This window comes from Mus caroli, chromosome 12, assembly GCF_900094665.2.
Source record: "Mus caroli chromosome 12, CAROLI_EIJ_v1.1, whole genome shotgun sequence".
NCBI classification, from domain to species: Eukaryota; Metazoa; Chordata; class Mammalia; order Rodentia; family Muridae; genus Mus; species Mus caroli.
Genome location: NC_034581.1, coordinates 99,175,422 through 99,201,360, shown reverse-complemented (window position 1 = coordinate 99,201,360; position 25,939 = coordinate 99,175,422). Strand labels below are relative to the sequence as shown.

Sequence of the window (25,939 nt, the reverse complement as noted above, 5' to 3'; positions counted from 1 at the left end):
TGCTCACTAAAATCATTGGTGTGCTTTTGGGTTAAGGAAGATGAGAACTATGTATGAAGTGTTTTTATTGTATTTTGCTCACTAAAATCATTGGTATGAAGTGTTTTTATTGTATTTTACTCACTAAAATCATTGGTATGCTTTTGGAGTAGTGTGGACTGTTCTGGTTGTTGTGATTTGTGAAAGACACAGTGGACTCGAGGAGTGACATAAAAAATGAATAGGATGGCCTAGTTGGCCATCAATGGGAGGAGAGGCCCTTTGCTGCTCTTCCAAAGGACCTGAGGTGGCTTTCCCAGTATCCATATCAGGTCCTCGCCTTGGCCATCTACGCATGCACGCATCTATACATAATTAAAAATAACTAAAAGAAAATTTCAGAGAGTATGTTAAGCTGTACATTTAGTGATAAAACATTCCCTGATGACCTCTACTGATGAGTTCTGTTTCCAAAACATAATTCCTGGATATTTTGAATATTTTTGTCTTCCACTCTGCCTAAGTGAACAAAAGATACTAATCTACCTACAAAACAAAGCCCAAGTTAGGAACTCCAGTGAAATATTTTCACCGAGTTCTTTGAATTGTAGACGTATGCAGTGATTGCTTGCAGCTAACTCAAGCCAAGTGTCACCAGGAGGTGTGCGGGGGTCCGCCTTGTTGCTTAGTAGAGGCCTGGCCTAAATAGAGAAGGTAAATGAGTGTGTAAAAGATGGAGTGAAGGGCATTTGGGGAAGGCAAAGGACTGTAGCTGAAAGAGCCTTTTTCAAAGGGGGGAGGAGACATGGCCGAGTTCCCTGATGTTCTCCACATTCGTCTCTTCTGCAATCCCCGTTATGTTAAATTGGAGTGGAGTTCCCAGCAGAGTTGTAATAAACAGCCAACTTGCATTATTTATTTTTTTTCTTTTAGGAAAAAACCTCCTGTAAATAATATATTATTTAAAACAAAAAGGGGTGGTGGTGGCTGGAGGCGGCTGTTAAGATGACTGTCTCCTCTTCCAGAGGACCTGGGTTCCACTTCCAGCACCCACATCGGGGCTCACAACTGTCTTAACTCCAGTCCCAGGGGATCTGGACACTGTTACACAGACATATATGCAGGCAAACATTAAGCACATAGAATAAAAATAAATTATTAAAAACAAAACGATTGCATATTTGCTGTGGGGAAATTCAGAAATATGAAAAAGTGTAAGATAAATACCTAAGATAAATTCTGCCACCCGCTAACATTTGGGATTTTTTTAGTGTCCTCTTTCCCTTGTCTTCCAGAAGCAGCTTTGCGTGTTCACGGGTTGTACTGACACCTTGTTTCTGATTTTTAAAGATACACTTCTCAGCCTTGTGAGATTGTGGTAGACTGTGGACCATTTACTGACAGAAGTGGGCTGTATGAAAGATTGCTGATGGAGTTAGAAGAAGCACTTGATTTTATCAATGATTGTAATGTATCTGTACATTCAAAGGAAAGAGATTCTACTTTGATTTCCAAACAAGTGAGTATGTGCAGAGCCTTGTAAGTAGTAAAGCGCTTTTCTCTCTTGTGAGCCTTTCCATTGAGGCTATTTTCTACACATTTTAGTTTAAAGCCTTACTTTACTAGTTCATTGAACCTGTGATCACATCAGAGTGGAGGTTGGGTTTTTATGATAGGCACTTGTGTTTGTATGCTCTAGCCCTCTGTGCAGGGCTAAGGGTTCCTTCTGGTCATGCCTGCTTAGGAACTGAGTCCCATTTGCTTTGCTTTGCTTTGCTTTTGGTCAGATGTGTTGGTTCCGGATGAACTTTTTGCTCTGAGTTCTTTACTGTTCCTGGTGTCTATAACAGAACCAGAGCTGTCAGGACAACAGTCTTGAGTTGGTTCCACACGTGCAGCAGCCCCACAACACCTGCCGCCTCAGCTGGTTGATTGAAGGGAAATTTAGGGGACCCATTCCTGGCCTGCTGAGTCGGTGAGGAGGGCTCCGCAGAAGGGACTGAGTCTGACAGGTCCCTCCAGTGGTCCAGACAGCACTGATGCTTGACAACCAGAAAGCACTCTAGGGGCTTCCAGCCAGTTTTAATATCAGCACCCTCTTAAATGAGGCTCAGAATTATTCTTGGTGGTGATTTAATTTTTTAACAGCAATGTCTAGGTTGTTTTGTTGTTTTCTTTTTTAATTGTTGTTTTTGAGAGAGTCTCACCGTGTGTCTCTGGTTAGCCTGGAACTCAAAATGTAGACTAGTCTGGCCTCTAACTCACAAAGGTCCACCTGCCTCTGTCTCCTGAGTGCCAGGATTAAAGGTGTGTCACCATGCCTTACCTTGTTTGGGTTTTTTAACCTTACAAATCTTAGTCCATATTCAACACTGTCTTTGCTGCATATAAAACTGGTAATTGCCCCACATTTTTTTTCAAGTCAGCTCTAAGATGAGAGCCAGCCCGGTGGTGTAAATTGTCCAGCCTTTGTAGAGGGAAGTTCTCGTGCTGGCCTGGCCAGAAGTTACCTGGACATCTTACCATTTCATTTTAATACTGATTATAATAGAAAAAAAATGTATGAATGACTTGGGACTAGTTAGCATGAGTACAGCTGAAGGGAAGTCGCTCTGGTCTTTGCTGAAGAGGAAGACCGGCCTGCGCTGCTGCACGCCGTTGCACACAGCACTGCAGGGAGCAACCAGATGGTGCAGTTGTAGTGCTGATGAATCTGACATCTAAAGTGCAGTCTCCACATCCCATACAGTACATGGTTCAGCTACTAATTATTTTTGCTAGGAGAAAAGGGGATGGTTCATAGATCTGTGAAACAGAGGTTGGGAAGACCGCTAAGCTCCCCTCTGATATTGGGGTATGAATCTCTGCTCTCTTGCTGGGGTAAACACTTTAGGACCGCTGAAGCTCCAGCTCAGCTGTTTGAAAGTATGGGATGTTCATCAGCTTTTGGGTTTCTTCACTTTTCTTGTAGATCCTCTCAGACTGCCGTGCAGTGTTGGTTGTTCTGGGACCCTGGTGTGCAGATAAAGTAGCTGGGATGATGGTAAGAGAACTTCAGAAGTACATCAAACATGAGCAAGAGGAGCTACACAGGAAGTTCCTATTGTTTACAGACACTTTGCTAAGGAAAATACACGCACTGTGCGAAGAGTACTTCTCACCTGCCTCACTTGACCTGAAGTACGTAACTCCCAAAGTCATGAAACTGCTCGAGATCCTGCGGAAATACAAGCCCTATGAGCGACAGCAGTTTGAAAGTGTTGAGTGGTACAATAACAGGAATCAGGATAATTACGTGTCCTGGAGTGATTCTGAGGATGACGATGATGACGAAGAAATTGAAGAAAAAGAAAAGCCAGAGACAAATTTTCCTTCTCCGTTTACCAATATTTTATGTGGGATTATTTTTGTGGAAAGAAGATACACAGCAGTTGTCCTAAACAGGTAACTGTTGGAGTCGGTGTCTGTTCCCTGTAGGGAAGCAGTGCTGGGAGAGTGGGAGCAGCCCTCCCTCATAAGGGCTTTCTCATCCAGGGTCCTGAGGGAACACAGGAGATGCCTAGACAGAGTCACTTTCTCTAAAGGCCAATTTTGACACAACTGAGGTTTTCATCTTAAAGGATGCTAATCCATCCTAATTAATCCAAAAAGAAAAATAAAAAAAAAAAAAAAAAAAAAAAAAAAAAAAAAAGGAAGTAAAGTATTCCTTGTTTGTATGCAGTTGCTGGAGTCACCTTCAGCTGACGTGGGTTCTTGTGTTAAGCATCTCTCACAGCTGTTTCTTCATATGTTCCAAGACATATTATTTGATTACTGAGGGTGATTTTTTTTCTTAAGTATTAACTTTTTCCCCTTAAATCTGATAGAGTGAAATATTCAGGTTTCGAGGCATGCATGTCCTAAGTCCTTAGAACCTTCAGAATAAAAATTGTTATTTATATGCTTGAAGAATTGCTTGGCTTGAGGTTGGTCTGAGCACTCCCGTCCCCAGTGCTCAGGAGGGAAGAAAGGACTGCAGGCTGAGTCGGTAACCAGTGGCAGTCGTACCATAAAAGAGCACTTTTCATTAAGGCCAGACCATAAAGGAAGAGAGCTTTCAGGCCGCTGAAGCCCTGGATGGCCCTGGATGGTATGGACCTAATTTGTAAAATAAACCAGTAAACAGTGTCCTGGGCCTTTTGGCTGCTTTGAAGAGGACTCTGCTTGGGGCTTGTGACTGACATCTGAAAAGCAGGAGCATTTCTTGGCAACTGAACCATTCCGGCTTGGGATCTGATCATATCTCTAGGCTGCTAAGTTACAGGATACCAGCAGCAGCATGTCTGCTGCCACAGAGCTGATTGCTCGCCGGGAGAAATCCTGTGTGGCTTCTTATTGACTTCTGTGGTTGAGAGCCTAGGTAGGAGGATCATTGTTCAGCCTTCAAGGCCACACCGGGGAAATTTAGAGGTAGATTTGCAGTTTAGGTTGGTTTATTAGACTGTATAGTAAAATGTTCTGGGTTGGAAGAGAACGTTACAGCATTCTGAGGATATTAGCAAAGATAATGGTTAGTCCCCATCCATATTCCTTAGTAAGTACTGGTTTTCCTGGCTATGGAGCTGTGCTTCCTATATAAACTGTGACAGGTGCTGCTCGTTTAATGTATGGTGGTTCTGATTGTTTTATTTTGTTGGTAGATGGTAGATGCTTTATCATTTTAAAGAGGGTCCTTATTTTTTTGTACTTAAGGCTGTACTTTTCTGGGAGATCCATTAATTGGCCAAAGTTCGATCCCTGAGAGCCTTTTCTGAAAGTAGTCCTCTGTGGAGAAATTAAGCTTTGTTTCCTGAGGTAATTGCCTTTTTTTTTCCTTAACTACTTGAATATTTAGGAGTTTTAAATTTTTTTGAGTAATGGGAAATTGGACTGGAGAGCAGTCATCTTTCAGTTTTCAGTCTGGTGATTTTCTGGTCATTGAGCCTGGGCCTCCTGATGTATAAGGAGTGAACTAACTGGAGGTACTGAATTAAGCAGGACATTAAGGTTGGAAGGGACCTCACTGAACATCTAATCCAACCACTCAGCTCTGTAAGAAACACAGCGGAGGAAAAGTGATTTGCCCCAAGTTCAATCGCTAGTCTGTGACAGAGACAGTTCTAGAATCCTAATACCCTAGCTCTTAGCTTCCATTTCTTTCTACAGTCATAACACTCCTGGATGTCCTTGAACAGCAGAACCTATAGCAGGACTCAAGCCAGGGGACCAGGAAGCATGTGGCTGGAGGCGGGGTGAGGGGAGATGTGGTGGTATTTCTTAGACTGGGGAAAGGCTTTTCAGGGGTCAAGAAGTTGAGCACTGGTACAGTCCTATGTCTTGCTGTGGAGAGCTGCCTGCCCTGGGAGCCCTGGCTTGGAGAGAAACAGGTGTTTCTTCTTTCTCCCTTTTAAAGAACTCAGGCTGGGTCTGTGTGTGCTATGTAGAGATGTGTCAGTTTCCATTGCAGAATTATTAGCCAGAAAAAGTTGACCTAAAATCAATCACTTTCTGTTAACGCAAGGATTAAGTGCATTGTGATCAGCTTTCATGAAATGTGGCTGAGTTGGTATTCTAGGATGAATGAAGGACAGTCTGAGGTTGACTTTATGGCATCTAATTAAGTGTACAGTAGAAGTGCGGTTCTAATAAGCTTTTAAATAAGCTTAGAAGAACTTGGTGCAATCTGGAGTCTTTCCTCCCATCTATTTAACAGGAAACCCCTCCTTGCCGAGTGGAAGCTCTTCACACAGGCTGCTCTCCAGCTCCTGAGCAGCCAGCCACGCTGCTGCTGTGTGCTGCAAGAGCACTTAGTCTCACATTTGCAATTTCTTCCTGTGTCCCCTATAGCAGTGCTCACATACTCCATGTGGGAGAAAGGTAGATGTTGGCACAGGGTCAGATCCAAGTGTCGCCCTGGGCTTGAGTGCAGTGGTCTCACCCTGTTTTACTAGGGTCGTGAGGCACAGGCATTGGGCAGACCTGGGTTTGCATCCTGTTTGTCTCCAACTTCTCCCTTCCTAATACTTATTATTCTGAACTAATTTTAGATTTACAAAGCAGTGGATAAGTAGCGTCCTGCATTCTCTCCCCAGTTTCCCTATGATTAAGGTTTTTGTCTCAACCAAGGAACCAACATTAGTGTAGTATTGGGCCTGCCCTCCTGGCTTTATCCTGTAGTACTGGGCCTGCCCTCCTGGCTTTATTCCAGGTTTGCCAGTTTTCCCTCACACTAGTGCTCCCTCAGTCTTAGCCATTGCTAGGCTTGCAGGCTTGGCTCTGCTTCTTCCTTTTGTTAGGTTGTTTTAGGGGGCACGGCCTCACTTAACCCAGGTTGTCCTCAAGCTCACTCTGGAGTTGCCTTCCTTCCTAACTGGTGCATAAAGTGTGTCTCCACCGCAGAGCCCAGTCCTCCTTCCCATTCCAGGGGTTGTAGAGCATCAGCGTTGTCTTCTCGATCTTCTCTGCTATTTTCCTTGTTTCTGATGACCTTGAGGGTCAGGAATATTGGTCAGGCATTTCATTGGTTACCCCTCCATTTGGGTTCGGTGATGGTGTTCTCAGGGTTAAGCTAGGGGTAGGGAATTTCAAACACTACTGTAGAGTTGGCAGTCCTTTCTGGTCACATCGTATTAGGGGCTGGTGTAACAGCACCATCATTGGTGATGTTCAACTTCTGCTTACTGTCTGCCCACCTCCCCTACTGTAAAGTGTTTGCTGTTTCTTAATAAATGCTTTGGAAGCAAATTCCCACATCTAAACAGTCTGCAGGAGGAGGGAATGATGACCGTCTGCCTGGGGAGGTGGTGTGTATGTGCCGCTGTTCTCCACTCTTACTCTGTTTGCTCCCTTTCTGTCTGTGGTTGTTGGATCTCATATGTGCTGGTGTGGACCATGTCTGGACTGTTCATTACAGCTCCATAGCAAGTTGTTTATCAGCTGCCTGGCTCTTCTGATCTGGGCCACGAGGTGCTGTTTGTGGGTAGCTTGCTTGCTCCATTTACCCAGCATCCTTCTGTGTGAGCTCTGCTTTACATGGCTAACAGATATTTCACCACTGCTCTCACCTTTATAGGTAACTTTTAGTGTATTGGTTTTGACATATAATTACAAGGTTCCTGTACTTTCTGTTGCCATAGCCATAATCAGTCATTTTTGCAAAGGACCTCCTGTCCTTTTTATACCCGGTTTTATAGGCACATATTTTGTAAACTTACGTAATTTTAAAGCCTATGCATCTGCATCCATAAAATACTAATAACGCCTGCCCTCACACTTACTGTGAGTACCTGCCAGTGTACACGGAAATGTCTTGTTAGCAGTGTGCTGTCCTTTAACTCGTAGGGGCAGAGTCACGAGAGAGTAATGTTTGCTTTACAGTGACAAGATAAGGGATACTGCTAGGAGAATGTAATGTATTTCAAGTACATGGTAGACGTTTCAGATGTTTGTGTATAAACATGTTCTGTTTTGTCTGTAGAATGTAGCGTGTGTGTTCATAAAACAGTTTTAGTAATCTAGTTCTGTGTATCTAATCAGTGTTTGGTCATGCTATTTATTCCAGTGTACCTGGGAGGCAGCATGTGGCACATGCTATGGTCTTCCCTCTGCTCTGAGTTGCATAGAGAGATTGAAAGTCCATGTGTGGACACTCTTGAGAAGCAGCTTGATAAAGAAATTTATGCTTCCTGAATATAATACAATTGTATTTTAATGCCTTTTAAGTTTCATTTCCTTAGTGGTTTTTTGTTGTTGTTGTTTTGGTTTTGGTTTTATAGAATTTTACAAAAATGTAGGTTGTTGAGGAATTGGGGAGGTTTTTGAAAAACCTGGCTCTTGACTCTCATGTGGATCCAAAGAGAACAGTGGGGCTCAGCACATAGTTGTCAGTGCCTTGCAATGCCCGCAGGAACAAGGTCTGCTCACCTGTTCAGTCCTGCCAAGAAGTCTTTAACAGGCTGTGCCAGGCACTTGTCAGTTCCTGAAGACAGTGGAACACTTATTTTGTTTTCCTTGAAGCCTCTGGCTTAGGTTTGGGATGTGGTTAGACATTCTATACATTAGTCTAGTAAAGGAATACTCTTCTTTTTTATGTTAATGCACATATGGAACATTTAATTATTGCTTACAATATAATTTTTTATTAATGTGCATGTTGTCTCTTCAGCTCTGCAATTTGATGCCAACATCATTAAAGAGAAATAAATTCCTATTAGTATTTCCATTTCTCAGCTAATTGAAACCTGCCAGCTTGATAATTTGGGCAAAATATATTCTTAATTAGGAGTAACTTGAATTGCATTTTAAAACCTCCCATTATGCTCAAATTGATAGTTATTTATGTAAAGGCACACCCACAGCGCAGGGGTTGCTAAGGTAACTTGTTCCAGCTTTGGCCGTGCTATTTGTTTTCACTTGCCTGCTCTTTGTCACTGACGTGGTGATGTATTCACCAAAGTACCGAAACAGACCCCGGAATGGAAGGTTGGGAAGCTCCTGACTCTGAACGTTTGTGTCATTGAGCCTTAGAACACACTGGATAACCTGGCCAGGACAGGGTCTGGGAGCACAGGAGACTCTACGTTCCCATTCAGTTTGCCAGGCCTTTGATATTAGCCTGTTTCATGTGTCTATTTAAAAAGAATGGTTTTACTTAAAAATGCAATTTTCCATTAGGAATTTATACTATGTAGCATGATTTCATAGGGACCATGTGGAGTCACTTAGGTCAGGTGTGGAACCGTTTATCCTGTGCTGAGTCTTTGAATGTGGGTATTTTCAAATAGCTGTAATAGCAGCACTGACTGTTAACCTTCGTTCTGTGTAACACGATCTGACCTGTAGCTTTTTTCCATGTTTTAGTCAAAGGCCCCTATGGGTTTCTGGTACTATAGGTTAATGCCAAGGAGCAGGTGGGGAAGGGGCCGTGGCTTGGGGTTCTCTCGTGACAGTGCAGTGGGATGCCTTCAGCATTGCTGTGGACAGCTTTTGCCCAGGACTGCAGGATAAACTCTTCAACGCATGGCCTGGGGGCCAAAAGAGGACTTGAATAGAGGCCTTTCTTTCTCAAGAATTCTGCTTCTAGTGATCATGGTATTGGGTAAGGTGAACAGCAGTGGGCCCTGTCAGACCTGTAGAGGCGCTTGAGAGGTTTAGACTCTGCACTCACTGCTGTGTGCGTACCTCCGGAGGTTTGTGTGTGGTGGCTGTTGAAGCCAGTCGTGTCCGAAGTGTGTTGAGCTGTCTAGTGGTTCTCTGACTAGCTCCATCTCATCCTGGGACATCATTCTGTTAAGTCATCATCACTAAATTGAAAGTTGGAAGGAAAGTGACCCTTTTACTTGTCAGTGTGAGCCAGCCTTATATATTTTTATAGCAAGTGCTCAGCCCGCAGGTCTGTGTGGTCAGACACGGTGCTGGTTTTTCCTAAAATTTGATGGGAAGAAAAGACTGTTGTTCTGGTTACGCCTTAACTGTCAGCCAGACACAGCCTAGAGTCATCTAAGGGGAGAACCTCAGCCGGGGAATTATCCAGATCAAATTGGTCTGGGGAATGGCAGGGATTGTCCTGTTAATTGATAGTAGGAAGACCCAGTGCAGTGTGGGCAGTGCCCGCCTTAGGAGGCAGGGGGCACTGGGTTGTAAGCTGGTGTGTGAGCGCCAGCAAGCGTTGTCTTCTGTGGTCCCTGCTGTACTCTGGGTGTGAAATAAGTTCTGTGGTCAGAGCTGGGGGGAATAGCAAGTTGGACTACCATCAAGTTTCTTCCTGAGCGAGCACTGGCCTCAGCTTCCCGGAATGGTGGGCTGTGACCTGGAACTGTGAGCTGAAATAGCCCCATTCCTCCCCAACACTGTTTTTGCTCAGAGTCTTTTATCAAAGCAAGGGCAGTGAGACTAGGGCAACTATTTGGTTAGGATGTTGGCCTAACACAAGAACAAGTGTGAGTGCTAGACGTGTGTTCCTGTTTCACAGGAGACTGGAGGCTAGACTTTTAAAAATTATTTTATTTTATTTATTTATTTTTTGATTTTTTGAGACAGGGATTCTCTGTTTAGCCCAGGCTGGCCTCAACCTCAGAAATCCGCCTGCCTCTGCCTCCTAAGTGCTGGGATTAAAGGTGTGCGCCACCACTGCCCGGCTGGAGGCTAGATTTTAAACCATCTGGAGAGAGGACTCAGTGATTCAGTATATACTACTTTTTTAGAGGACCAGTGTTTGGTTCCTATGTTGGGTGGCTCATAGTTCCAGGAGTTCTAATGCCCCTCTCCTGGCCCTCTGGGCACTCTACACATCTGATGCACAGATAAGCAGGTCTCTCTGTCTGTCTGTCTGTTTCTCTGTCTGTCTGTCTCTCTGTGTCTCTGTCTGTCTCTTTCTCACTCATACACACACACAGTAGAAAAATAAAAAAATAAGAGAACCCAAAAGTTAAAATGTTTCCCTTGGAAGTGTTTAACTCCTTGTGTGTCTTACATCCTTAGATTGATAAAGGAAGCTGGCAAACAAGATCCAGAGCTGGCTTATATCAGCAGCAACTTTATAACTGGACACGGCATTGGGAAGAACCAGCCTCGCAGCAAACAGATGGAGGCGGAGTTCAGAAAGCAGGAGGAGGTAATAGTGACAGCAGGGGTTTTTACAGCGCATACTGAGAACCTAACCTAGAAACGTCCTTCATAGAAACGTCCAGTCCCTGTCGTCCTCTCCCCTTCAGTTCCTCCTCCTCCTTCCTTCTCCTCTCTCCTTGCTTTTTAACAATAGATTACTTGTTTATAAAGATATTTGCTGTTCTCATGAGGTGACTAAGGGTCACTGATCTACTCAGAACTAGGGTAGCTTCTGGTGAGCTAGTCTTATTGTCATTCAACAGCTCATTTTTCTTTATGGAATTACTATGGGATATCTATGCCTCATAGGAGAGTGAACCTGGAGGCAGTAACAACTGTGGCCTCCACAGGTCTGCCGAGCCACAAGCTAGAGTCTTCAGGGTGCCTTTTATGCTTTTAAAGGCCTGCCTTTGTGATATACATAAGACCACTGTTCTTTGTAAATGTAGCTTAAAATTGTTTGTGCTCTTAAAAATCTTCTATAGGAGGCAGCATTATAAAGAGACTGACATCCAAGTGTCCTGGCTGGCAGACAGGATCCTTTGTTATGTAACCTACAATCAGCAGAGTGATTTCTGTTCCAGGCATTTGGCGTTAACATTTTGAGGGGATTCCAGGTCTGGGAAGTTCAAGATCCAGTCTGTCCTCTCCATCTGAAGAACAGCATGTGCTATTTAACTTAGCCATGTGGGAATACATTAGTTACTTCTTGTAACTATGACAAAGTCCCCCACAGAAGCAACTTAAGGAAGGGATGGTTTGTTTTGCTTCTTGATTTGAGAGTCTCCTCTATTGTGGCAGGGAGAATCTGACGACAGCAGTTGAGGCAGCCGGCCATGCTGCATTTGTAGTCAGAATACAGAGTTGAATCCCAGTGCTTAGCTTACAGTCTCCTTTTGGTTGCGACCTGCTCCCCAACATAAGGAATAGTGCCTGCATTTAAGGCGGCTCTTCTACCTCACTTAAACTTCTTGAGAAACATTTTTACAAAAAAGTCCCAAGGTTTGTCCCTAGGTGATGTGATTTAGATCTCATTAGTTGACCAATCAGGATTAACCATCACAGGAGGTAGTGTTAGTTTAAGTTTTGTATGAAAACTCTTGTCCTTTGTTTTAATCAGTTCTGTTTCCTTCCATTGAAAGTTTCTGGGGTGCTGAGGAGAAGCAGAGCTATGCTTTTGGTTTCATTCCAAGTGCACTGGAGGTTTAGTGCTGCTGAGGCTTGCACAGCACATTCTCAGGGGCACAGGTCCCCAAGAGGGGCCGACTGTCACATAGATGCGTTTGTGATCAGCAAAGAGAAGTCAGTCTGAGGCATTCAGTGACAACTCCGTCGCTAAATCAGTGCTCTGGGCATGTGACTGTGTCCTCCCTCACTGTTCTGTGACACTCTTCTCTTCCCTGGGCTGATCTTAGGGCTGTAGTGTGCCTAGGAAATAGGTCATAAATGACCATTGTTAATGATTTTGTAATGCTTTCTTTGGGAAATTTCTTAGAATTGCTTTTCTTGGTGAATTTTTTTTCAGGTACTTAGGAAATTTCGAGCTCATGAGACCAACCTGCTCATTGCAACAAGTGTTGTAGAAGAGGGTGTGGATATTCCCAAGTGCAATTTGGTGGTTCGTTTTGATTTGCCTACAGAGTATCGATCATATGTCCAGTCTAAAGGACGGGCACGCGCGCCGATCTCTAATTACGTAATGTTAGCAGATACAGACAAGATAAAGAGCTTTGAAGAAGACCTCAAGACCTACAAAGCTATAGAAAAGGTGAGATCAGAAAGATAACACATCTTCCTTCTTATTTATGTGCATGGAAAGAGAAGTTTGATCTCCAGAGTGACGCGTCGGCGGTGTGAACGTATAAGGAAGCTGAGAGAGATCAGAGAGCTGGGAGTGTTCTATAAAGTAAAATCGTAGAGGAAAGGTCCTGGGGGGCCATTTGAGAAGGATGTCTATGGAAGGGCATTGTAAGTGCAGCCAGCATAGCGGCCAGTGATGGTTTGTGGCAGGAGAGTGATGAGATGTTTGTTTACCAGCAGGAGACCAATAGTGTCCTCTGTGAGCATGCACAGTGTCAGGTAATTCTTGCTCAGTGTGTTTCCATATGGTGGGGGCTGGGAGGGCCCTGTGGAGAGCTTCACTGCACAGATAGCTTCTGAAGTATGCAGAGATGGTTGTGTTGCACAACCTACATCAAAAGTCAGTAAGTTTGTTTGTTTGTTTTTGAGACTATGATATTGTGTAGTCCAGGCTGGTCTAGAACCCATGATCATTGTGCTTCAGCCTCCTGAGTGCTGGGTTATAGGTGTGTGCTGCCATGCCTCGGTAGAGAGTTTTCTCTGTAGTAGATGTAAAACTGACAGCTGTCAAAGAAGATTCTTGTTCTCACCCTACGTCCTGTTTGTGAATGTCAGATCTTAAGGAACAAGTGTTCGAAGTCCGTGGACGGTGCTGAGGCTGACGTCCATGCTGCTGTAGATGATGATGATGCTTTCCCGCCGTATGTGTTGAGGCCTGATGATGGGGGTCCTCGAGTCACAATCAACACTGCCATTGGACACATCAACAGGTGAGGGAGGACACACACGGCTTGTCAGTGTGGCAGGCTGAAGTCTGTCTCCACAGGTGAGCAGACTGTTCCCAGTGACAAGAGCCACCTCCAAGAAGGGACAATAACAACAGTGAGATAGCTTGAACACTGTATTACTTCAGGATATAGTAGCCAAAAATGTATAAGCTGGGTTTAATCATGAGAAAAATCTCGTGGAAACTCAAGTTGAGAGGCAGACTTCAAGGGATACGTCTGCAGTTTTCAGGGGTTGCAAAACAAGGTCACTGCGATCAAGGACAGACCAAAGATAGGAAGATGTGACAGTCTGGTGTGGCCTCTGATCCTGCACTGCATGCTTTGACTACAAAGACTTTTTGTGAAACATTTGCTCCTTTGTTTTACCCTTAAGTGAGATTTGTCCTGATATACAGACTAGGCCTATAACGGTTTTTCTTAGTTCTTTGTAATGGTATCGGCTCAGGAAAAAAAAGTAATTGTGCCTAAATCCAGATTAACTCATAATGATCACACTTAATTGCTAATAGAAAATTCAGCACCACACAATACAAAAATTTTAAGTGGAATATGTTCTGTGTTCTGTGCCTGTTTTACTTGTCCGGTACTGTTTTCTGTGGCTGTTCGCTGTTAGTGGAGAATAAATGATAATGGAAAGGAACTGGACTTGTGGGCGTGAGTTAAACCTTCAGCAGGCAGCCACTGGGCTGTCCTACCGCCCAGGCCTCTTTGTAGGCAGAGCCAAAGAATCTGCTTACATACATACATCACATGCAGGCATTCACATCTGCGTTGCTGTCTCACCTCCTGCTTCTGCTGTCCCCATTCTTACTGTGGCTCTAAGTCATTCTCGATTTCCTGTTTTCCTCTTCTGTGATGAGAAGTCTGATCCACTGTGCTTGGGTGTGATATGTGCTTAGCCTGCCTGTCTGCTGCCCACTCTTGTCTTTGGAGCACCCTAGCTGCACAGGTGCTTCCCTGCAAGTTTGCTGGCCTCAGACATCCTCCTTCCTTGGGCCTGCTTCCTGTTCTGTCACCAGACTATGATGACTGATGGAGTTTCTGGTTCTGGTGCCTTCTTGGTTCAACCCTAGGCTATGCTGTTACTGTTACCTTCCTTACATGTGCCATGGCTATTGGCAAGTGTCAGATGCTTAAGATACCAACATGGCTAATGCACTCCCACAGGGTGAACTTTGAAATGCAAGCTTTAGATTTAACTAAAGTAAAATTAAATAATGTAGTTTCCTAGTTACACACATCCGTTTCTAGTGCCTGGTTCTGTCATATTCACAGTCAGGAGCAACAAAGAACACTCCTCATGCAAATGGCAGCTGTCTCAGTCAGGGGTTCTATTCCTGCACAAACATCATGACCAAGAAGCAAGTTGGGGAGGAAAGGGTTTACTCGGTTACACTTCCATATTGCTGTTCATCACCAAAGAAGTCAGGACTGGAACTCAAGCAGGTCAGGGAGCAGGAGCTGATGCAGAGGCCATGGAGGGATGTTCCTTACTGGCTTGCTTACCCTGGCTTGCTCAGCCTGCTCTCTTATAGAACCCAAGACTACCAGCCCAGGGATGGCACCACCCACAAGGGGCCTTTCCCCCTTGATCACTAATTGAGAAAATGCCTTACAGTTGTATCTCATGGAGGCATTTCCTCAACTGAAGCTCCTTTCTCTGTGATAACTCCAGCTGTGTCAAGTTGACACAACACCAGCCAGCAGAGCAGCCCTGCAGGAGCCCTTGTGAAGACGGTTTTTCTGGAGACAGTTTCCTGTCAATCTTTCATTTATAGGTTCAACTTCAGAATTCCTTTCTTTACAGATATTGTGCTCGATTACCAAGTGATCCGTTTACGCATCTAGCTCCCAAATGTAGAACCCGAGAATTGCCTGATGGTACATTTTATTCAACTCTTTATCTTCCGATTAACTCACCTCTTCGAGCCTCCATTGTTGTAAGTTAAGAAAAAGACTTGCCTAGTATTGAAGTATGTACGCCATTGTTTAGTTTCTCTAAGACATCTGAATTATAGAGTTGTTATTAAATCTACACTCTGAAAAGTCACTTGTAAGTTGCATATATGCTCTACGCTCAGGAATTTTATAGTCTACACCCTATAAACTGTTGGAACTGACCAGATAGCCTCCACAAGTTCCCTTTAGTCTCTTACTAATTTGAATCTTTGTGAGGAATCTGTTAGCTGTGGCTTTGCACACAGTGACTGACGCAGAAGTTTGAGCTGCTCTGGCTGGCGTCTGCTGTCTGCATTTGCAGATGTCCCCAACTAAGTGATTTGAAGTTCACAGAAAAGCTGTTCCCTGGTGATATATATTAGAGCTAGTTCTAGTGTCTTTACCTTTTTGTTGTGTATTTGTTGGCTAATGAAAATAATACTTTAAAATTTTATTTAAAATGCACAATTACTTGAAATTGTAACATCTTAGTTATGAATTCATTTTGATTAGATGCCGTTTTAAAAGATGGGATGTAGCTGTGTTAGAACCCTTGCTTCATAACGTGGGAGACCCTGGATTCTATCCCAGCACTACCAAAATTTTAAACAAAACGAAAACAACTAGGAGGCTTGAAAGCTTGTTGGTATTTTCAAACTAAAGTACTTGGTTGTGGCAGCTTGGGCGTCAGCAGTATTAGGCAGAGGTTCTGAGTCTGTCCCGTGGGTTGGTAAACTGTAACTGGGAAATGCTCTCTTCTTGTTTTCAGGGTCCACCGATGGACAGTGTACGGTTGGCTGAAAGAGTGGTAGCTCTCATTTGCTGTGAAAAACTGCACAAAATTGGTATGTAAACATGCTTGGAAAACATATCAGTGAAAAAAAGGTGGCAAAAGTGTCCGTCAGAAGCACATGGAGGCCTCTGCGGGTTTCTGGGCTTGTCAGCCTAGACGTGCTGCTTTGACTATACCTCGGTCGGTTCACTACGCCTTTTCTGTACCTCAGAGACCCTACAGAGCTGGGCAGGGCTGCTGACTTTCACAGCTTCACTGCAAACAGCTGCCACTTTTTGCTTCTGTTATTGGCCCCTTTTACACACATAAGGATACTCTAACTATTGGATTCTAAGCCAGCCATATGTATGTTTAATGTGTTAAACTCTCAGGTTAGTCTATGTCGGTGAAGAAGACAATCCTTTAAAAAGTGAAAAACTTGTGTTTAAAAGGGATGTGTGGGCCTGGCTAGTTGATACTGTAATTTTGGATTTTAGAGTTAGGTTTGTTCATGCTGAATGCATGAGTGTCACATAGAGCCCCTAAAGTTTCAGCTGTGACTACTTTACAGTGTTTGTAAGGTTTATTTATCCTGTGTGTGCACGGGTACTTACACAGTGCATTGGCACTATGTGCCTGCCTGCCAGCTGGAGGCAGATGAAGGTACCTGAGCCCTGGAACTGTACTTACAGATGGTCATGAGTCACCATGTGGGGGCTGGGAACTAGACCTGGGTCCTCTCTGCGAGTAGCCAGTGCTCCTCACTGCTGAGCCAGCTCTTTTCCGTGTCTAACGGCAGGGGCGCTTTGGTTGCTGTGCTCTGAGTTGCTCCCTCAGCATGGTGCTCTTTTAGATCATTTACTCTTCAGTTTGCTGACATAAGCGCTTCAAACTTTGTAGGTGAACTGGATGAACACTTGATGCCAGTTGGGAAAGAGACTGTTAAATATGAAGAAGAGCTGGACTTACATGACGAGGAGGAGACCAGTGTTCCCGGGAGACCAGGGTCCACAAAACGACGGCAGTGCTACCCCAAAGCAGTTAGTATTGCTTAGAACTGAGGAACGTCAGCCGTTCTCAGCTTATCTCCTGTCACATCACACGCCACATCTTCTGCTCAGATGTTTCCCCAGGTCCTTGTGATTGACCCAACTGTGGGTCTGTCTTGTTCCTCTGATTCCTGGCGTCTCCAGAGCCGCCTTTGTATTTGAGCATAACTGTTGCTGGGCTCTGTTGTTCGGTTTTGTCATAAGCCTTTCCAAAGGATTCTTGAGGCATTTATCAAATTATCAAAAATATCAAAGGAGCGTCTTTCATTTAAAAAGACACGTTCTTTTATTTATTTATTTTAGTGGTGTGACTCTAGCCTTAGTGGCCCTTGCTGTGACTCTCACAGTTAATGAAAAGGTTGCTCTGCGGAGGCGGCCTGGTCTGTCAGGAGGTGGAGGAGGGTGTGCTGGGAGTGGGCAGAGGTCCCTGCAGAGCAGCATCTGCTAGACCTCTGATACCCCAGCAGGGCTCAGCTCTCAGCATCTCATGCTTGACAGAGGCTGATCTTTAAAACACGGATATTTTCTTTGTGTTTTGTCTTCACCTAAATATTCGGTCATTTTGTTTTTGCAGTTTTTACTTTATGTATCTGTACCCCAGCTAAGCATTTTTCAAGATTTAAAAATCCTGCTTTTTCCCTCTCCCAATCTTTTGTGTAAAGCTTTCACCCTCATGCTAACTTGAGCCCTACTAAAGGCATCGGTGATGTCTTCTGAGATACGCGTTCTGTCTTGCTCACTGCCCCCTTGACCCACCCATCTTGTCTTTAGTACTGACTCTTAGTCCGTGGGTAACAATGTAACTGTGAACTACCTGTGTAGACCCCAACCTATGAGTCTGAGAAAGTAGAAAACTCAGAAAATCTGAAGTAATGATCACAGTACTGATTCACTCTCATAATGAGAACTGTTAAGAATTACATTAGAGCCAGAGAGCTGGTTCGGCAGGCCTGATTGCTGGAGTTTTAGTCCCCGAGAACCACATGGTAGGATAGATAACACTGACTCTGACAGGCTGTCCTCTGGTTACCACAGCCACCAGACACAGACACAGACACACACACACACACTTTCTCTCTCTGTCCAATAGAGGTCATGAGTATTAAAACTGACACTGGTTTGCGAAAGGTTGTCCTGTTGTAGTAACTGAGGCACAAACTGCTTGTCTTTCTGTCCCTCCCTCCCTCTTCCTGGCCTCTCTTCTCCCCTCCTTTCCCTCTTGCACATTTACCTTAGCTAAGTCTCTGTTATGATTCCATTTGTACTGAGAAATATAAATTTTTTTCCCCATTGGTGCCAAGACAATGTGATTTGTACAGAGAAAAATATTTTTTTAAATGAAATAGTTTTACAAATAATAGAGCATATTGAATGTTATCTGGACGGGGTTATATACAATATTAAAAACAGGTCTACCTTTATTTTCTGATACTCTGTGTGAGTAAATAGTTTGAAAACTCATGGAATAAAAGTGCTTTTCAGTCAAAAGAAATAGATCAAATGATTTAATATTTTAAAAAGGCTATTTTAAATACTTTTGATATTCCATAAAACTGTAATAAGCAGTGTATAATAGCATAGGTAAATTGGGCAGTGTGCAGCTTTGGCTTCCCACAAGACTCGCTACTGAGTGCCTTCTGAGCTGCTGTTGCTGCTTTGTTTAACCCCACAGCAGAAATAAATGTCTTTTCTTTCCAGCATCTAGAACAAAGGCTGGTTGTATTTGAGCATGATGCTTAATTCTTCTTTCCAACTCTAGATTCCAGAGTGCTTGAGGGAGAGTTACCCCAAACCCGACCAGCCTTGTTACCTGTATGTGATAGGAATGGTCTTAACTACCCCCCTCCCTGACGAACTCAACTTCAGGCGGCGGAAGCTCTACCCACCTGAGGACACCACAAGATGCTTTGGGATCCTGACAGCCAAACCCATACCTCAGGTAAACCCTTCACTATATCTATTGACATAGAGATGGAATAAACTAATGTCATTGTTGACTGAAGGTACCCACTCTTCTTTTTGCTAAGATTCCTCACTTTCCTGTGTATACACGCTCTGGAGAGGTCACCATATCCATCGAGCTGAAGAAGTCTGGTTTCACGTTGTCTCAACAAATGCTCGAGCTGATTACAAGATTGCACCAGTACATATTCTCACATATTCTCCGGCTTGAGAAGCCTGCCCTGGAGTTTAAACCTACAGGCGCGGAGTCAGCATATTGTGTTCTACCTCTTAATGTTGGTAAGAAGGGGCCTGCTTGCCAGGGTTGCTTTAGCTGGGTAGCGAGCGGTTTGCTGGTGACTCACTCATTGTGTATCCCGTGAATCCTCCTTACTTCGCTAGCTGTAGACTCACATTAGTGTACCTTAAATGGAAATCTCACCTATGTTATATTTAACCTGTTAAAGTGTTTTTCTTCCTGAAGTTAATGACTCCAGCACTTTGGACATTGATTTTAAATTCATGGAGGATATTGAGAAGTCGGAAGCTCGGATAGGCATTCCCAGCACCAAGTATTCAAAGGAAACACCGTTTGTCTTTAAGTTAGAAGATTACCAAGATGCAGTGATCATTCCAAGGTGGGTGCTTCAGTGGGAAGGAAAATGGCAGTGGGCCTTGCTTCAGGTGTGCTTGTCATTGTGGCTGTGGCTGTGTACCATGTCACCAGCATGCAGAGGGCAGTCAGGGAAAGTGTCTCTCCATTCACAACATTTAAAACAATTCCAAAGAGCACTGCAGCTGAGAGAGTTACATTGTGAAAAATATTATTTCTTATATAAATAAATAATGTTGCTAGCCTTTTAAGAAGTCTCTATTCCCTTAATTCTAAAGTCTTCCTGGAGAATTTCATTGGGAAGAATGTGTGTGCCTTAAGCTTTCCAAGACAGTCATTGTTACTCCACCTGTGGAGGTGGGGAAGGTACCACTTGACAGAGTTAGGGAGTGGAGTCTGCGGCAGTTCGTGATGTCAGAATACTTGACAAAGAGTTAGAGCTGGGTGACTGACTCTGGCTTACATGCATGCACATTCCTGTCCTTTGCCTTCTGTCTCTACCCCTACCCAGAGTCGCATTGTAAAGGTTGCACTAGACTATCGCTTGCATAGATAATGAAATACATTTTTTAAATGGTTTTTAGAGCTTTATTGTAGAAAGGCAGAGAGAGAAGGTCAAAATACATCTTCTATATCAGATACCACATATTTAACATAATAATTTGCAAAGGATTTACTTTGTTGGATATTGCATTTTCTGTTTTGATTGTATTGGTGAAGCAAATATTTGCAGGAATGATTTATTTAGCTTTTAAGATTGTCAAAAGACAGTTAGAAGAAGCAGAATAAGAGGGGGAGATGGAGAGCTTGTTTTACTTAACAGAAATATAGTTTTTATTCTCAAACTCTTGAAATTTTTTTTTGGAATTTAAATTTTCATTAATGCTATTTACATTTAATTATTTGAATTCTTAATGATGTGTTTCCATATTAAAATAGTTGTACTTTGAAGATAGTTGAGTTACACAAAAGGCAACTTGATTGATTTTCTTTATTTTTAGATACCGCAATTTTGATCAGCCTCATCGATTTTATGTAGCTGATGTATATACGGATCTTACCCCACTCAGTAAATTTCCTTCCCCTGAATATGAAACTTTTGCAGAATATTATAAAACAAAGTATAACCTGGACCTGACCAATCTCAACCAGCCACTGCTGGATGTTGACCACACATCTTCCAGGTAAGAGCCGCAGACACGATACTTAGGTTGCACAGGGGGGCTTGCTTTATAGGGTTCATTGTACCTCTGCCTGCTCATGGCCCCTTTGGACAGACTTGTCTGTGTTGTAGAGGAGTGTGCTGACAGAGCTCCTTAGGCAATGTGTAGGCATACCTAAGTTGGAGTTCTAACCACTGGGAGGTGTACTTTAGTTTGCTTTTTTGATAAAATTGTTCTGAAATTTGTATAGACTGAACCTTTTGACACCTCGGCATTTGAATCAGAAGGGGAAAGCGCTTCCTCTAAGCAGTGCTGAGAAGAGGAAGGCCAAATGGGAAAGTCTGCAGAACAAACAGGTAATGAGGTGCTAGTCACAGGACTAAGGGTTTTAAATTGGTTCTTTTGAGGTTATTATAATATGATGACATCATTTTTCTCTTCTTTCCTCCCTGCAAGCACTCCCGTGTACCCCTCCTTACTCTTTTTCAAATTCATGTCCCTGTTTTTCAATATGTACAACCTGCTCAAGCATGACCTAGTTTGGTTTTTATTGAAGTCTCAACATTATCAATATAGCAATGACCTGTGAATTTAGGAAGGTCACCATGGGTATTGAGTTTATTTTGAACATCCTTGTTGGTAAAACTTGGGTTTTCCTGGCCACTGATGCATTGGGAATCACCTTCATAAATCCCATTTAGGTATAAAGGATTAGCTTTAGAAGTTAAGTATTACTAGCATTTATGATTTTCATCATGAGCCCTTAGTGAAGTTGGTCTTTATATTTTGCTTTGCTTTGCTTTATATTTATCAGCCTGTGCTTTTCTTACTCAAAGATACTGGTTCCGGAACTCTGTGCTATACATCCAATCCCAGCATCACTGTGGAGAAAAGCAGTTTGTCTCCCCAGCATACTGTATCGCCTTCACTGCCTTCTGACTGCAGAGGAACTAAGAGCTCAGACAGCCAGCGATGCTGGTGTGGGAGTCAGATCACTTCCTGCGGACTTTAGGTATGCCTGTGTTGCTGGCCAGAAATTTGATTTGCAACAAAATGGAATTAAGTTAAAGTTGTATTTTTCTTATAGTTTCTAAAAGATGAAAAAGACCATGTGCCCATTTAACACATGAAAAGAAACTGTACTGTTTATCCCTGAAGTAGCCGACTAGACCACTGAGATCTTGTCAAGTTAGAGAGCAGCAAGCCCCCTGAGACCGAATCATTGCTCCTGTAGCAGTGATGCTGAAATAAGGATGAGAATGGATACTGTTCTTCTCAAAACTAACCTCATGTTAGTAAGCAGCAGCCTCCGCTCGTTCTTATTCTGATCACTTTTTTTTCCTGTTAGTGAAGTTCTGTATATCAAAGAAATCTTTGTCGTAATTAAGTTTGGTCATATAGATAGTTGTAGAGGTTGAAAGCCTCTTAACATAGTAATGTGAGCAATAATCCCAGTTATCCTACCTGAGTACATGATACAGTCTGCAACACAGGTGTAAACAACATGCTCTGTGGTCTCTGCTGACATAGGCTGTATTGACCTCATTTCCAAGAGCAGAAAATGAGGCACTGAGAAAGTTTGTAAGTTGCTTGAAGCGGCTCACTTGGTTCAGGAGGCGAGCCCACTAAGCCAGTAGCCACTGCAGGACCTCCATGTTGGGTCCTGAGTCAGCTCTGCTTTGCGACCATAAACCGAAGTCAAAGCAGGAAGCTGTTCTGCATTAGAACTGACTGTGTGCAGAGTTGCAGGCATGGTCAGGTAAGCTTGGAAATGTGTTTTCTTCTTAGGATGACTTCTAGACTTGCTTGCTTTGTTTGCTTTTAACTCAAAATGTTGCTTTTCTGAGCTTACCCTTTGGAGGGTTGATAGAAAGTTATAAAAATGTCTTTGCAGATACCCTAACTTAGACTTCGGGTGGAAAAAATCTATTGATAGCAAGTCTTTCATCTCAACCTGTAACTCCTCGTTGGCTGAGAGTGATAATTACTGTAAGCACAGCACAACTGTAGTCCCTGAACATGCTGCACATCAAGGTGCTACTAGAGCCTCCTTAGAAAACCACGACCAAATGTCTGTGAACTGCAAAAGGTTGCCCGCTGAGTCACCTGCCAAGCTCCAAAGTGAGGTTTCAACGGATCTTACAGCAGTTAATGGTCTTTCTTACAATAAAAACCTTGCCAATGGCAGTTATGATTTAGTTAACAGAGACTTTTGCCAAGGAAATCAGCTGAATTACTTCAAGCAGGAAATACCTGTACAACCAACTACCTCATATCCCATTCAGAATTTATACAATTATGAGAACCAGCCCAAGCCCAGCAATGAATGTCCTCTACTGAGTAATACGTACCTTGACGGGATCGCTAACACACCTACCTCAGATGGAAGCCCCGCGGTGTCCACGATGCCTGCCATGATGAATGCTGTTAAAGCACTCAAGGACAGGATGGACTCTGAGCAGAGCCCTTCTGTTGGGTACTCCTCAAGGACTCTTGGCCCCAATCCGGGCCTGATTCTCCAGGCTTTGACACTGTCAAATGCTAGTGATGGGTTTAACCTGGAGCGGCTTGAGATGCTTGGTGACTCCTTTTTAAAGCATGCTATCACCACATATCTGTTTTGCACGTACCCTGATGCTCATGAGGGCCGCCTTTCATATATGAGAAGCAAAAAGGTAAGGCACGATTCTCGTTCTGGGCTGTTGCTTCTTCAGTGTGCCTGAAAACAGGCCAAGTTACCCATGGGGAATTCTCCGTGAGTCGGTGCAGCTGCTACTCATTTGAGTTCATTAGGGCCAGAGAAGCCCATGGAGGCATTGCCCAGTAGTGATGTGAGGGCACCAGTGGTACAGCCAGGCTGCGGGCTGACCTTCTCTACTGGGAAAAGTGCAGTTTAAAATAAACCTTTGTGCAAATGAGGAACCATTTTGCAGATGAAGAAACTGATGCCCAGACAGTGGGATTAGCTTGTGCCGGGTCGTTCACTAGTCTGGGTATTTAGGGGAGTATGTCTGAGACTAGAGGCCTCACCTGCTGGCTGCCTTCCCAGTGTTCTTAAGACAGGCCACGACAACTGTGACATCGTGGACGTGGTGGGCAGTGGCGGCAGCAAGGTTAGGAGGAAGACATTGAGGAAGCTGTCAGGGCTGCTTACTAGAGTCAGTGGAGACGTGAGATAAGAATACCAGCCCCTATTGAGCAAGACAGATGGCACTTTAACATTTCAGAACTTCATCCATTCGTCTCTTCAGACCCCTTTCACTTCATTTCCTGCAGAAATACTTATTGTTTCCTCTGCCTGGTATCAGGTGGGCTCAGCATCTTCCAGACTGACCCTGCCTGAACTCCAGCTGCCAGTCTCAACACAAGCGCCATGCTCTCTGCACAACCTGTGTCTTTGCTTCAAGCTAACCTTCCCTGTGTCTTTGCTCAAGCTAGCCCATCCTGGTATTGTCCTCATTGCCAACTGCTGCTGGAATTGTGCCTCACAACAAGTCCTTAGTTGTAGCTTTTCTGTTCCACTGAGCATTTCTCTTGACTTGGAATGTTTTCCTCCTATTGCTGTCTTCCTCTTGGGATGCTCTCACATGTCATGGAAAAGGAAACCAGCATTTATGTATATTGGTTCCGTGGTAGACAGCTGAGAGGTGTGTTGACTCATGGTAGTTCCAAACAGAGCCTGCTACATTGCAAGGAGCGTTTCTCTGTCTCTTTGCATGCTTTCTACCAGACTGTGGCCAGTGCTGATTGTGGGTACCAGATGCTGGCTAAGTAGTATCTGAGTTACATGGAAAGGGCTCCTGAAGTATTCCAGTAAGGTTTTAGAAACTGGAAATGAGATTAATGGTGATAGGTCCTAGTCTCCAAGTGAGAACTAGACAGAAATGTCATGTTTTAAGTAAATTAGGGACATGGTAGAGACATTAGGAAAGGCAAAAGGACTGGGAGGAGGATAATAAAGCCACCTTGGTGGTGTGCTGTGCAGCAGCTGTTCTTTAGCACTTTTTACTCCAGGGCTTTGAATGCTATCCAGCACAAAAAGAGCACTATTTGAGAGCGTTAGGGTTGGTGTCACATTATTGGTGCTTAGACTCCAGAGATACACAATTGTTTTGTATGGTGAGGGCTCTCACCTTAAAACATATCCGTCCCTTTTCTCACTGAGAATGTCATGACATCTGAGTTCCAGAGTGTTGATATCTGCTCCCAGCTCCACTTGTCATCTTGAGTTCCATATTGTCAGTGTGTGATTTAAAACTTTGAAGTTGAGCTCTTCCTTTGACTTGTTTATAAGGAGAGGAGTTTATATACATTAGGGTTTGTGGGTTCCACTTTGGATGAAATGTCTGACACGGAAGGCTGTCCAGTACTTGGAAACCTAGAGTTGTTATTTTAACTGTGTAGTCCTTGTAACTGCTGACCAGTGTGCAATACAAAAACATTGGCACGCTGTATCTTCCAGCCATGACCATCTATGGGTAAGTGTTTGTGACTCTTTTCTGCCGAAGGTCAGCAACTGTAACCTGTATCGCCTTGGCAAGAAGAAGGGACTGCCCAGCCGCATGGTGGTGTCGATATTCGATCCTCCTGTGAATTGGCTTCCTCCTGGTTATGTGGTAAACCAAGACAAAAGTCACTCAGAGAAATGGGAAAAGGATGAAATGGTAAGCTCTCAGCATGGAGCTTTTTGCTTGTGTTGACTAAAGAATTTTGTTTTTTGTTTTCTTTCTGCTGTACGTTTGCCATGTAGTAGATATTTCATGTGTTGGCAGGCTGTCTGTGACTTAAGAAATAGTGTTGGTTTTGGTGCAGTGTGATTTCTGTTACCTCCCCTCCCCATTTCAGAGGCATAAACTTCTGTTATGTTTCCACTTAGAAATAAAATCGGAGCCCTCTCAGATTCCTTCCCTCTCATGTTACAGTGTAGCCTTAGCCATTTGTTGGAGTGACTCTGCAGTGACCTGTGATCTCCAGGCTGTATCTGGAAGAATTCAGTTCAGCACAGACTAGCTTGGGCAGTGCTAGCTTGGGACTATTTCCTCTTGCCAACTTGACGACAGCTCGCCGCCGTATGGGAAGGCTGCAGTGTATAAAGACTTTAAACCAGGCCACAGACTGGAGAATTCTCTTTAGTAGCTACAGCTTCCTTTGTCTTGTCCTCAAACCACCAGGGGGCAGCCCAGAGGCCTGGACTCCCAGCTTGTGGCTGAGGGACAGTTGTCTTGTACTTCTTTGAAGTTCTCATCTGTTCAGGCATCTCGCTTGCCAGATTT

The 25,939-nt window shown here is 43.8% G+C and overlaps 1 protein-coding gene across 3 annotated transcripts in view; it reads left to right on the top strand.

Moving 5' to 3' along the window:
- The window catches only part of Dicer1 (dicer 1, ribonuclease III), a 64,858-nt gene that overhangs the window by 26,878 nt on the left and 12,041 nt on the right, over nucleotides 1–25,939 (top strand). For all 3 annotated transcript variants that reach the window (XM_029484412.1, XM_021178579.2, XM_021178580.2), the window contains 16 exons: nucleotides 1,330–1,498; nucleotides 2,951–3,423; nucleotides 10,477–10,609; nucleotides 12,128–12,370; nucleotides 13,018–13,172; nucleotides 14,998–15,130; nucleotides 15,898–15,973; nucleotides 16,801–16,940; nucleotides 18,709–18,888; nucleotides 18,977–19,190; nucleotides 19,375–19,528; nucleotides 20,505–20,687; nucleotides 20,917–21,022; nucleotides 21,503–21,678; nucleotides 22,561–23,341; nucleotides 25,175–25,330. In XM_029484412.1, the coding sequence (XP_029340272.1) occupies nucleotides 1,330–1,498; nucleotides 2,951–3,423; nucleotides 10,477–10,609; nucleotides 12,128–12,370; nucleotides 13,018–13,172; nucleotides 14,998–15,130; nucleotides 15,898–15,973; nucleotides 16,801–16,940; nucleotides 18,709–18,888; nucleotides 18,977–19,190; nucleotides 19,375–19,528; nucleotides 20,505–20,687; nucleotides 20,917–21,022; nucleotides 21,503–21,678; nucleotides 22,561–23,341; nucleotides 25,175–25,330 (3,472 nt within the window). The remainder of the gene's footprint in view (nucleotides 1–1,329; nucleotides 1,499–2,950; nucleotides 3,424–10,476; nucleotides 10,610–12,127; nucleotides 12,371–13,017; nucleotides 13,173–14,997; nucleotides 15,131–15,897; nucleotides 15,974–16,800; nucleotides 16,941–18,708; nucleotides 18,889–18,976; nucleotides 19,191–19,374; nucleotides 19,529–20,504; nucleotides 20,688–20,916; nucleotides 21,023–21,502; nucleotides 21,679–22,560; nucleotides 23,342–25,174; nucleotides 25,331–25,939) is intronic.